Source organism: Sander vitreus, chromosome 15 (assembly GCF_031162955.1).
Source record: "Sander vitreus isolate 19-12246 chromosome 15, sanVit1, whole genome shotgun sequence".
NCBI lineage: Eukaryota > Metazoa > Chordata > Actinopteri > Perciformes > Percidae > Sander > Sander vitreus.
Window position 1 is genome coordinate 3301739 of NC_135869.1, and position 13053 is coordinate 3314791.

The 13053-nt window shown below is 39.4% G+C and overlaps 2 protein-coding genes across 2 annotated transcripts; one reads left to right on the top strand and one right to left on the bottom strand.

Moving 5' to 3' along the window:
* Window positions 1–217: 217 nt before the first annotated feature.
* On the bottom strand, window positions 218–7234 carry clpp (caseinolytic mitochondrial matrix peptidase proteolytic subunit). The gene is made up of 7 exons (XM_078270324.1): window positions 7142–7234; window positions 5943–6044; window positions 3689–3760; window positions 3492–3588; window positions 2991–3178; window positions 2093–2198; window positions 218–1029 (listed from the first exon to the last, which is right to left on the bottom strand). The coding sequence occupies exons 1-7, from the start codon at window positions 7151–7153 to the stop codon at window positions 803–805; spliced, it is 804 nt and encodes a 267-aa protein (XP_078126450.1). The 5' UTR covers window positions 7154–7234; the 3' UTR covers window positions 218–802.
* Window positions 7235–9112: 1878 nt separating this feature from the next.
* On the top strand, window positions 9113–12978 carry LOC144530666 (guanine nucleotide-binding protein G(I)/G(S)/G(O) subunit gamma-5). Its single transcript, XM_078270326.1, has 3 exons — window positions 9113–9293; window positions 11006–11140; window positions 11324–12978. The coding sequence occupies exons 1-2, from the start codon at window positions 9201–9203 to the stop codon at window positions 11129–11131; spliced, it is 219 nt and encodes a 72-aa protein (XP_078126452.1). The 5' UTR covers window positions 9113–9200; the 3' UTR covers window positions 11132–11140; window positions 11324–12978.
* The last annotated feature ends 75 nt before the right edge of the window (window positions 12979–13053 follow it).

Below are 13053 nucleotides of genomic sequence, written 5' to 3' on the forward strand. Positions count from 1 at the left end.
AGAACAAGATGGCTCCATAGTCTCAAGCAGGCGTCCCCTCCCCCTCCCCTGAATAAGATCATCTACCTTTTATCATGCTGTGCTGTCACTCTGCGAGCACTAACACCGACTCAGCTGAAACTAGGGCTGCACCATTTGTTTTTTTGTTTTTTTTAATTGTCATTGCAATATCAACGTTGTGAAGACTGCGACAAATCACAAAAGACACTCTGAGATGTTTTTAAATTAGTTTAAAGAGTATCTGTAGTTTCTACAGATACTGCACTTTAAAATGTCAGTCACTTTTCTTAGCGTTACCTTTTATATTCAATCCAATGTTCAATTTGTTCGACAAAAGAACAAGCAACGTGTTGTATTATAGCAGAATACTGAAAGCAGCAGAAAGGCAGAACTGAGTACATTTTAACGTCCGTATTCATCGCAAGTAATATCGTTATCGAGATATTCAACGTTATGGCATATCCCATATTTTCCTCATATCGTGCAGCCCTAGCTGAAATACTACAGTCTAGTTTCCTTCAGATGATGGCAACGACCAACTTCAGCCATCACTTCTCTGATTTTTATTTCACCAGAATCTACATCTTAACAGTAATAAAAACAAAATAAAAAGGTGTAGCAAACATTGGGTTCACTTCAGATGACCACTGTAACATGATGCCTGCGCACGTGTGGAGACGGCACAGTGTTGCTTAGAAGGGGGGGGGGGAAGAAAAAAAAAAAAGACATCATAGAGGCGCCCGCCTTGTTCTTCCCAAACTGTCAGGTATCAAACCACCAGCGCTCTGTACTGTATGTGGCTTCATGGCTCAGGTTTGTATGAGGAGGGGGGGTTTGTCCCGGGGAGGGCCTGCGCAGGGGCTGCACACTCTGGCTGTTGGGGGGCGCTGGCTGCTGCCGCCGGCTCTTTCTGCACCAGTTCCGGCTCATCCTGGCCGGCCTGGGGCGGGTGGATCAGGACCTTGTCGATGATACCAAAGTCCTGCGCCTCCATGGGGCCCATGTAGCGATCCCTTTCCATCACACCCTCTATAAGGTAGGACAGAAAGGAGAAGAAAAGGGCATCCATTCACTTTCACTGATCAGCTCCTCCTTGCTTAAAAGATCATTTTCAGGCCTTTATTTGATAAGACAGCTTATCAACATCATCAACAGAGGACAGACATCTTCAACAAGGGGTCCAGGACCCCAGGGGGGTATTGCTCAGAGTTACCTAATCCTACTCTTACTATTAAGAGTAGGAATGGGCATCGAGACCCGGTTCCAACTTGGAATCGTTTCAAAAATTGCAAATCCAGTGGAATCGTTTCGAATCCGATCATCGCTTCCAAATTTAAAAAGGTGCTCCAAGCGATGTTGGGTGACGGCACTTCTTGTTGCCGTATTTTCAAACAAAACGAGGCTAGCTCGCCCCTCCCTCCTTCCCTCCTCCTCCTCATCCCGTCCCCTTCCCCTCCCTTCCGTGCACTAACCCCCCCCCCAACCTCCACCCCCAAATCCTTCTCGTCGGTTATTGGCTGGAACGCTGCAAGACTGTTTATGTTTGGTGTTGTTGGAATTAATGAATTCAGGTGTGTTTTGGCCGTAACATGCAATAAACCAATCAGAGTGCCATCTCCCGTTCCCTTTAAAAGCCAGGCGCGTTTGTACCTTGGTGCATTGCTATTATGATGGCGGATTTGCACCCTAATATTTTTATTTGTAATCCCTGTGTGTGTAACAAGCATAGTGTGCGCGCGTTGTGCACGACCCTAGGCGCATTTTACTAATTTGCTGTTAAAATAACAATGAAATGCTGCGCTATTGACTTTAGACCAGGTTTTTGTTGGTCAATGGCGCGATCACTTCCCGCTGCCTCAAGATAGCAACACTTGCAGAATGCACCTGAACACACCTCCCTGTGAGACCAGAACGCCCATGAGCGGATGCGCAGCTGCATTTGCTACTTAAACGACGCGGCCGCTGGACGGGAGATTGACAACTGCGTCGGTCTTAAACTAGCAAAGACACTTCGGGCTTCTGCGTCGGGCTTCTGCGTCGGGCTTTGCGCTGCGCTGGGTGCAGGATAGGGGCCCAGAGAGCTGGAACATACCAATGGTTTCCAGCGGCTGGCCCGTGTGTTTGGCGTAGATGACGTTGATTTGTTTCTTCAGCTTCAGGATCTCCTCAGCCTGGATGGCGATGTCTGTGGCCTGGCCCTGGATGGACACACACACGCACACACACACGTTAATATTATCGGTTTCAGTAAAATGATTTCAAGATTTTTATTTGCCATTTGTGCGTACACCAATACAGTCCTGGAGTACGAGTACTACTGTAAGCCAGGAGGAGAAGGAGTAGAAGTAATTCATATATGCAGGTTATAAACACTATACTAAGGGTAATGGGTGTGTGACAACTGTGGGGGATATTGCATTTGCATTTGAGAATAAATATTGCAAAGTAGTATAGGATGATTGCACCTTTAATCACAGTGAACTGTTCAGTTCTGTTTTATTTTCGTTTTTGCCATCAGTCTGACTGTGGCAGGGAAAGAAACTGTTACAGAACTGGGCTTTATGTGTAGTGATACACAGTCTGCTCTGCTGTGTCTGAGTCTGTATGTGCAGTGTTTGTGTCTGAGCAGAGAGAGAGAGGGCTGGGTGGAGTGAGTCTCTAACGATGCTCTCTGCTCTTTTCCTGCATCGCTGTTTGTATATTGTGTCCATGGAATATCGTCTTTACAGGTTTATTATTCCCCTAGTCTATATCCACGACGTTCCACTTCCAGTAAACCAGAGCACGTTTTTTTTCTCCCATCCCGGAATGCTGTGTGGACCAGCCAGACCCTCCTCCGCAGCGCTGTGGAGGAAGGTCTGGCAAAGCGAGACTGGTATTCCCCCGTTTCAGTGTTACGATCACCTTTACAGGCTTGGCAACATTTAGACTCTGGAATCCAACCCCACCTATGCTTGATTTCAAAACAGTATTGAAAGGATCCCCCTTACCCTGGCGCCTCCTGAAGGTTGGTGAACCATGATGCGGGCGTTGGGCAGTGAATGCCTCATGCCCGGCGTTCCGGCTGCCAGGAGCAAGCTGCCCATACTCGCTGCCTGGCCAACACACCAGGTGGAGATGGGGTTAAGGATGTACTGCATGGTGTCGTAAATGGCCAGGCCTGCTGTCACCACACCGCCTTGGGGGACAAGAAAGGGAAAGAAGTAGCATGAATGTACTCATTTTAAAAGGCTCATCATAAGGCCAGATGTTTTTACTCAGGATCAAGATGTAAATTAAAAAGAGAAACTGGTATGGAGACTGTTATTATATTGTACTACTCAAGAAGAAACTGTTATAGAACCGGGCTTTATGTGTAGTGATACGCAGTCTGCTCTGCTGTGTCTGAGTCTGTATGTGCAGTGTTTGTGTCTGAGCAGAGAGTGGGCTGGGTGGAGTGAGTCTACTGTATATCCTCGACGTTCCACTTCCAGGATTGCTTGATGTCTCACCAGGACTGTTGATGTACATGTGGATGGGCTTGTTGTTGCTTTCTGACTGTAGGAAGAGCAGCTGGGCGATAACCAGACTAGCCACGGTGTCATCAATCTGAGTGAGGAAGGAACGAAAGAGCCAGAATATAAAATCACTTTGAGAAAAAAATAAAAATAAATAGTTCACTCTCGTTTACATTCAGGCAGACACTTACAGGACCCATTACACAAATGATTCTCTCTCTCAGGAGGCGGGAATAGATGTCATATGCTCTTTCTCCTCTCCCCTGGAAAACAACAACAAAAAAGGCAGAATTTATTTTAACTTATAGAACACCAATAAAACAATTCTATGTAGGTTTCCACACTGTATTTGGTTCATTTCTGCACATTAAAGCTTTAGTGCGTAACTTTTTGATAATAAAGAACGTCTGTTACATTCAAGCCATTGCCAAATGAGTTGCTACAAAGCTAATTCAGACTATCAGCTCCACACAACTCTCTCTGTATTTCTCAGTGTGACTGTGTTCAGAAGATTGTGGCGTCCGGCGACTTTCCGGCGCAGAAACTCGAGTGAAGATAATGACCCTATTCTGAAGAGTCCATGTTATTTTAATCCTCCGTGTCCTCCGTGGCTACTAGCAAATGCGCAGAGGAGGGGTGGGGGTGGTGCGCGATCACGGAAGGCTTGTGTCATGTGGATGCGCCGACAGTTTTGTTGTCATTACTTAGAATTCCTCATGGGGGGGTGACAGAATTTACGCAATGTAGCTATAATGAAATGATTTAAACCAACTTTGGGTTGAGATAGATTTCACTCCGACTTCTGAAGCCTTTGCACTGCAAACAGTGACTACATTTAAACTGTCCTCTTAGTTTACATGTTTTTTTTTCTCCTCATCAAGGCAATGATTGTTGGCCGCCGGTAACTGAGAAATACAGCGGTGTTGCTTCCTGTCATAGGTTAGCTATCAGCTGATTTTCATAGTGTTATGAGATTAACTGAGAGGCTGTGAATCAGTCGACATACTTGGTACACTTTGGAAGTAAATATCCATTAAATGTGTCATGTCCCACTAGTATACTAATATATAAAAATATCTGATACGGTTTTTACAGGAAATGATACAATAGGCTGTCTGACATCAACCAAATAAACTTATTTTGTGTGTGTTTTATCAACAGTACCACCAGTCATGCTCTTTTCCTAGCTGTGAGAAGCTCCTCCATGTCTTCCGTGCATTGTTTTGTGGGACAATAGTGTAGTGCAGTTTTTAATCTGCACACTGATAGTTTGAGTATACCTTTGTCATTTATTCCCCCCCCCCCTTCTCTTTTCTTTGTAAGGTGGCTGTCATTACTCATGCTAAATACACAGTCCTTCTGTTTATTCCAAGCAAACAATAAAATGTTAAAAAAAAATAAAGTGTTTCTCAGTTTCCCTACCAAAGAACAGCACAATGCCAAATCATTAGTGTGTTTTTTTTTTCAAATTCTGGATGAGCTCGTCTTGTGTGTAGATTTCTCACCAGTTTCAGGATTCAGGAACTTAAGGTCTTAAAAGGGTAATTTCTTTTTTTTCAACCTGGACCCTATTTTCCTATGTTTTTGTGTCTAAGTGACTAATGGGAACAACAATCTTTGAAATTGGTCCAATATTAAGTGTGAACGCTGTAACCAGCAGCCGCAGAGCGGGCTGCGATGTAACCCTATGGGGCAAACGTGCATCGTCAATTTTTTTGTGTTCATGTTTTTGCCGTTGACAGGCTCAGATTATTAACAAAACCTTTTGTTTAACCAGAAACAGCTCTGAAGTCGCTGGTGCTAAACCCACCAGACTCCTTTTGAAAAAGCAATACTATTAGCGTGTATAGAGCCAACATATTTTCTCATGTAAATTGGTAAACTATGTGTTCATTTCATCCAAAACTAAAGTTGTGATGGTTGGAAAAGAGGTAAGACGAACGAAAATGGCTTTTCATAGTTTTATTTTGTTTCTGTCGACTTTGAATGAAGTGTGTTTTCCGACGCTAAAATTGCTGTTTATTTACATGGAGTCTGGTGGCTTTAGCGAATGCAATTTCGCATGTTGTTATGTTTAAAAAAAGGATCTTACTCTTTAACAGAAAGGTCAACCTCCTTAGAAATCCTTTCCATAATGTTGTCAGACACTTAGAATATTAATCTGAGCCTGTCAGTGCCCCATAACTTACATTGTAGCTTGTTTCGCTGCTGCCGACTGCAGCGATCTCGCTTAATACTGTACCAATGTTAAAGATTGTTGTTCCCGTCAGTCACTTAGACACAAAAACAGGAAAATAGGATCCAGGTTGAAAAAAATGGTAGTTACCCTTTAATGTGAGGATGGTCTTTGGGCATAGGTCTGTATAGAGAAGTCGTGCATAGTGTAGCATTAACACATATGACAACTTTGAACACAGCTCAGCACTTAAAAGTCATCTTACTCACTGTCTGCTCCACAACCATGGGTATAAGAGGACTCCTCCATACAGGACTGTGGTGGATGGACCGGCTGTGTTTCAGCGTCAAGCCTCCGATGTGCAACACTCTCTGAAAGACACAGACATGCAGAACACACACAATGGTTTCTTGTATTCAACAATTAGTGCACACTTTAAAGCAAGACAAAGAAATAAATAGAAACGCACTAAAACATTTATAAAACATATGGAAGCGATATACGCATAAACAAGAATACGAATAACTTAGATATAACCTAGTGTGTATTTTTGTTTCTTATCATTTTCAGGGATTTCGTAATTTGGAAAAACCTAAACGTATTAGAATCTTAACTAAGCATGAATCTGCATTTATTTGGACACACCAAATCATTTCTTGAAGCTAGTCATAACAAATCTTTTTAAGTTCTGCTTTGAATAATTGTGTACATTTGGATCAATCTAAAATTGTGTTCATAACTTAATAGCCTTCCTCTGTTATCTATTACCAGACCATATGTTTCTTTCCATCCAGTCAGCTGGAAACAAAGATTCATTTAGAATACATTAGTTGTTCCCCATTGGTTGTATATATGTATATTGTATATTGTAATAACGATATTAACGTATAAATGTGCCCGGCGTGGGATCAATAAAGCTTATGTTATGTCTTATGGGATGAGAAGTTGTAAGTGTATACCATCTTGTAAAATAACATACTTTGCTTATCCGATTTGCTTAGCTAAGCTGTTCAATGTTGAAATAGCAAACTAATAATAAATGTAGAAGCATTTTAGCCTCTCTTTGTTGTTTAACTTTATCACGGATGCATTATAAGGTTACATACACTATGCAGGATCCACGAAGTTACACAACTAGACTCAGCAACATGCTCAACTGTTGGGGAAAATACACGGATTTTGTTTGGGACTGCCCATTGAATATGTCTATAAAACACTGGCAAGTTAAGTGTGTTGTGTTTTTGGAAAACACTAACGTTTAACGTTACACTCTGGGAGTTTTAGTACCGGGGACAGTGTGCACCTGACAGGGGCGATGATGCCATGAAGCAACTTTAACTTAACGTTACACGGGCTACTAACGTTAGTTAGCTGACACGCTGTAATAACAACAGTACCCGCCGGTTACTAATGTCCAGTATGAGCCCCGCTGACGGGAGGGTTCCCTAAAACGGCTGGTTGTACTCACTTGCAACAGCATTTTTGAAGTATTTTCTTTAGCTACCCCTCTGTGTGACCCCCAGATACACCGGAACCAATTACAACTTCAACTTTGAACCGCTTTCTTCTTCTCTGTAGGGTTAATAGGCGCTTGGTTTTAAAGTGTATTTCATTACCGTCCTCTACAGGACGTTGTTTTGTATTACATTCTACTGAATACATGGCTTGTACTAATACTACTACACATAATCACCCTTTCTCCCTAAAATACTGAATAGCCTGTGTTACACAAATCAAACATGTTGTGAGCTACTGTTTTTATTCAGTTTTTTTGACTGATTGTTGGTTGATATATATATATATATATATATATATATATATATATATATATATATATATATATAGTATGCAGCTTAGGAAATGATATGTAAAGTTTGAATATATTGAATAAAAGTGAAAGTCTGAATATATGGAATGAAAGTCTGAATATATTGAATGAAAGTCTGAATATATGGAATGAAAGTTTGAATATATGGAATGAAAGTCTGAATATATAGAATGAAAGTTTGAATATATGGAATAGAAGTCTGAATATATTGAATGAACCTTGAATATATTGAATACAAGTTTGAATATATTGAATAAACCTTAAATATATTGAATGAAAGTCTGAATATATTGAATGAAAGTCTGAATATATTGAATGAAAGTCTGAATATATTGAATAAACCTTGAATATATTGAATGAAAGTCTGAATATATTGAATGAAAGTCTGAATATATTCAGACTTTCATTCAATATATTCAAAATGTACATGTATATATAATACTTTCCTAAACGGCATGCCATAGTTTGTATATTATATAATATATACATATCAAATTCAGTGTATAATTATTTTGTGTGGCTGCAGTCTTAATCGTGTTATGGTTCTCTCAGCCTTTTGGGTCCTGGCTAGTTTCTATGGAAACTAACAAAATGTAGGCTAGTAAAAGGTTATCAGCCAAGTCAACATATAAAGGAATACAGTTAGTTCAAAAACAATAACAAGTTAAAGGAAAAGTTATAAAGCTTTTAATTTTTTTAGTCTCGTTTTTAATTATTTGGCAGTAGCTTATACTTATTTGTTGATATTTTCAGTTATATTTCTGTTAGATAACCTCGTAATTTATTTTATCATTTTATATTTTGTAGCTCCATAAGGCAAGGCAAGGCAGCTTTATTTACATAGCACATTTCAGCAACAGGGCAATTCAAAGTGCTTTACATGAAAACAGATAAAAAAAATTCAAAACAGATTTACATGAAAACAGATAAAAAAAATAAAAAACAGATAAAATACGAAAAAAAAAAAAAAAAGTTACAGTGCAGTATAAGAAATTAAACATTGAAGAGCAGTTAAAACAGTTAAATATATAAAAGCAGATAAAATAACTTTCCTGGACTCAGTGATCCAGTTTTTGGAAAGCCAAAGCTTTTTGACCAATATGACAGATATCTCAAGAAGTCCGGTCCATACTTTCTAACTATCTCACCCACTATGGGTCCAGATGCGTCGCACGGCTTTGAGGTTTCATTCCCCATAGTTACAGAAGCTTTTCCTTTAGTATACTCTTATCATTTTCGATGATCACTTCCTTCCTGTTGTACAATTTACATAAGCTATTATATGGTGTGGTGAATTTGAAAGAAATGTGGACTTCTATGTTAATAAAAAACAAAACAAAGAAAAAAAATACCTGGCACAGACAAAACACAGCTGTATAAAAAAAAATACTTTTTGTCAATCAGACATAAATATATTATCAAATTTTCCCCCTGCTGCTGTTTTTAAGCAACATTTTAATCACCTGGGAGTGGACACGATTTAAAAAAAATAAAATAACAAAATATTAGTCTAGAAATAGTATTTTTGGACTTTTAAACCTCCAGTATTTATGACACAGACTAAACCCGAGTAAAAGTGAAGTGAATAGGCTTTTTATTTTGAAGGTTTTGACCGGAAGATGTGTTTTATTCCAGCCCAGAACCGAAACATGAATGTAACTCACTACTTAGTCACTTTCGCTGTCATTTGGACTCAGTCATGTCGAACAATAGCGCCGCCAACAGCAGTTTAGTCCTCGCCCAGAAGGCAGTGAAACAGCTTCGTCTCGAGGCCAGTGTCCGTCGGATAAAGGTAGGATATGTGCAGCCTACACACAACTCAACACTTCCATTAAACTATACATCAAACCTCTCCTGTGCGCGTGACTCCCGCTCTTACGCCCATCATGAGCTGCAACTAGTTCATTCCTATCCATCACTGTCAATGAATACACATTTGTAGTATAGGCTAGCGTCGCACAGTAGTCAGTAGTCAATATTTTCTTGGAGTAGCCTACCTTCATCGACTGGGGTAAAACCATAGCTTTAAAGTTTTTTTTTTTTTAGGCTACCTCTGTTCCATGTTACACTGTTTTCCTGTGCGGTTACTACAAACTAGCTTACATTGAAAAAACTCATATTTTTTTTAAACTCTTGACTATTATCCTCATACTTAAGGAATACACTTTTACATTTAGGTTCAAACATAAGTCATGCAAAGGCCAAAGTGTAGGCTGCTTGTGGATGGCGTGCAGTGTAGAGCAGACTGTGCAGCACAGTGATCAGCTTTGTTGATTGTGCTGCTGTGTGACTGGTGTGATTGTTGGGTGGCTACTTATTTTAGAACAGAAGTCAGACTAAACGTCACGACTTACGTCACTTTCACTTAGCCTGTTTCACTTAGGCTACTGTTTACACCTGTGTGTGTGTGTGTGTGTGTGTGTGTGTGTGTGTGTGTGTGTGTGTGTGTGTGAGTGTGAGACTACGTTTACCGGTTTTTGCCCTTATTCCGAAAAAGACGATATTCCGAAGCTGTTTACATGGCTAATGAAAGTGAATATTCCACTAATATTCCCGTTTACATGTAGCCGTGCAAAACACGACTTCTAAAATACGAAGTTCTTCCAGCTGTGGCGGACTAGTTGGACCGTGCGAACACAGCCTCCCTCTTTCATTCCTTCAACCAGCTTCTTGAAAAGGTCGGCGTAGCGATGTTTGCGCATATCCAAAAACCTGTTGATATCCAATATTTTGATCATGTTTAAAAGTAGCTGTGTTTCTCCTTATCGGTCGATCTGCAGCCTTGCAAACTGTTGGCTGTTTGATTTGTGTACAGCAACCAGCACAGAGCTGACCATAAGCCTGCGGTAAAAAAAAAAAACCCGATTGAGACGCATATTCTTTCTGAATGCGCTGTATACATGTCCAAAGAATGCCTCTAAAAACCGAATAATATCGGCATATCCCACATGTCTTAATCGGAAAATGCTATAGGCTACTGAGTGTTTCCCAAAGCCCAAGATGATTTTTTTTTTCTCCACCATCTCTAAACCAATTAATCGATTATCAAAATAGTTGGCGATTAATTTAATAGTTGACAACTAATCATTGATTCGTCTTAGCAGCTCTACATATATACATTTACATTCAGTTTTATTCATTTAGACATATTACTTCATTTATTTATTTTTTTATATATATATATATATACCCCAAACTACAAAAAGTAAGTTTGGGGTTCAATACAGAAAGTGGTATTATATTTATATACTGTGTGTAAATACATTAGAAAAAGGGATACTATATAATAATATCCCTTTTTTTAATTGGGTGATAAAGGTTGGTACTAGGGTGTACAAGAAACATTGGGTCTCTGACGGATATTCAGAGTTATTGGCCTTGATAAAGTATTGACCATAAGTGGCAACATTTTTGGGGCTACTCAGGTCTACTCTGTATTATGGACAGTGTAACTGTGGCTAGCTTTAGTGCTCCTTCTGTAACACATTGATGTGTGTGTTACAGGTCTCTCAGGCTGCTGCAGAACTGAAGACCTTCTGTTTGCAAAATGCCCACAAAGACCCTCTCCTCACCGGGGTGCCCTCCAGCGATAACCCGTTCAGGCCTCCCAAGTCATGTGTCCTCCTCTGACTCTGATGTGTGAGTGTAGCTCTCTTTGCTTCGCTTGAATTGGTCAGATATTTTTAGATTCTTAAATTTGTCTTTTCTGCCCCTCTGATAATTTTTCTATTGTACCTCATGCAACTGCTAAACAACGACCCTGCTGTCTTTTCGAGCACAAGACACAACTCTTGAAGCTAAATGTATTTCTTCTCTTTTCAGGGCATTGAAGGAGTGCAAAACACTCAGATGCCTATAATGTGGATTTCTGTCATGTGCCTGCTGCCTCGGAAGATAAAGAAGCCAAGGAAACCCCCCCCCCACACACACACACACACACACACACACACACGAAATAAATTTATATTTTGATGTTGTGCTCTTTCAGGAGGTCTATACTATGTTAGATTTACACAACAGGCCTTAATGCTAATTCTGTTTTGATAACCAACTCCGTAACCATATTTTTGACCACTTGTTCACCCCTAATTTTACAATAGAACTACACTTTCTTCACTGGTTGTTATTGTGGAGAAAAGAAATCCTGGATGCAAATCAAACCAGCTATTAGGCTAACTGAAATAAAACCATGCCAATCTCTAGGTATGGTGAAGGGGATGTGATGATGTGGGGGGGCTATTTTAATTCCAAAGGCCAAGGGAACTTTATCAGGATCATAGTATCCTGGATCCATGAAATAACTGGCCTTTAAAAATAAACATCTGCTGCCTCTATGGGAATTTAACATAGAGGGTGTACTTACTTATGCGCCCTGTATTTTAAGGAAGAACATTTATTTATTGACGATACATTATTCATTCACAAAGAAAATAGGTATCCTTAAAGGTTGGATTTTTCCTCATTTTTGTAATTAAGACATTAAGATCAATTTCCAAAAGATGATTTTTTTTGTATTCCTCTTTTTACTCAACTTTAGTATGGGTTCATAAACGTATGACTGTATTTCTATTTATGAACGTCGCCCAAAGCAGATCTAAAAAAACAACAAAATTGGGTCATTTACACCACCTGCATTGACATTTTCTTTCAAAACAGAAAGCACAGAGAGTTCAAAAATCTAAAGGATTCTTTTTAGGCAAACATAGCCTACTCTATAAAGCAAAAGAAACCTTTGGTAGGGAAAAGAGGAAGTATGGAAACCTGATAAGCTGTTGGACGTTGATGGGTAATTGCTTATCTTGTTGCTCGCAGCGTGAGCAGAAATCTCATCTCATGTGCACTATTAATCCACCATTAAAAGTGATCATGTGTTTGTTTTTGTCACCTGTCCACGAAGCTGTATCTGGCATGAATGTTTGCATCTGAGTTTTTCTTTTACAAATACCAACAATATTTAACTCTACCAAACTTTAATTTCACTGCAAATTATGAATTTTTTTCTGGTAAAATAAGATCACATAATTGATGTTACCTTTAAGAGCTCGTTTTTTTCCAAGATGTCATTATCTGATATCACATAAGCATACAGTAGAAGCATACTTACCTATGTTTGAAACATAAAGCTGACCTTACTAAAGTACCATTGACAACACCTTCAGGGTGTCCATGTTCTTTGAGTGGAATAAAACATGAATATGTTGTCTTACAATCACAAGCTGAAAATTGGACAGTTAGGAGTAGATACGACTGTAAAGTGAAATATTTTCTTTTAACAGAAAACCTAGCTTCCTGTTATATTTGAGTGCACATAATGCAATATGAAGAATCCAGCAAGTGTTTTAGAATAAATACAATGTCATGGTTACATGCCTGCTAACTGTTGATCTTTATACAGTATGTCAGGATTATTTGTTGTTTAAGATGCTACTTAATGCAGCCTATGTATATCATTATAACACATTACATTCTTACCACAATCATTTTGTCATGTTTTGGTTATTTTCTGAGGTTTTTCATCTTTCAATTATTGAAGTCATTTTACACTAACGTTA

Bases quoted from the DNA above. Each gene is read 5' to 3' on its own strand.
- LOC144530666 (XM_078270326.1), top strand. From the start codon at position 9,201: ATGTCGAACAATAGCGCCGCCAACAGCAGTTTAGTCCTCGCCCAGAAG. The intron at 9,294-11,005 runs GTAGGATATGTG...TGTGTGTTACAG, and splicing joins CCAGTGTCCGTCGGATAAAG to GTCTCTCAGGCTGCTGCAGA.
- clpp (XM_078270324.1), bottom strand. The intron at 3,761-5,942 runs GTGAGTAAGATG...GTTGTTTTCCAG, and splicing joins CCATGGTTGTGGAGCAGACA to GGGAGAGGAGAAAGAGCATA. The intron at 2,199-2,990 runs GTAAGGGGGATC...GTGTCCATCCAG, and splicing joins AACCTTCAGGAGGCGCCAGG to GGCCAGGCCACAGACATCGC.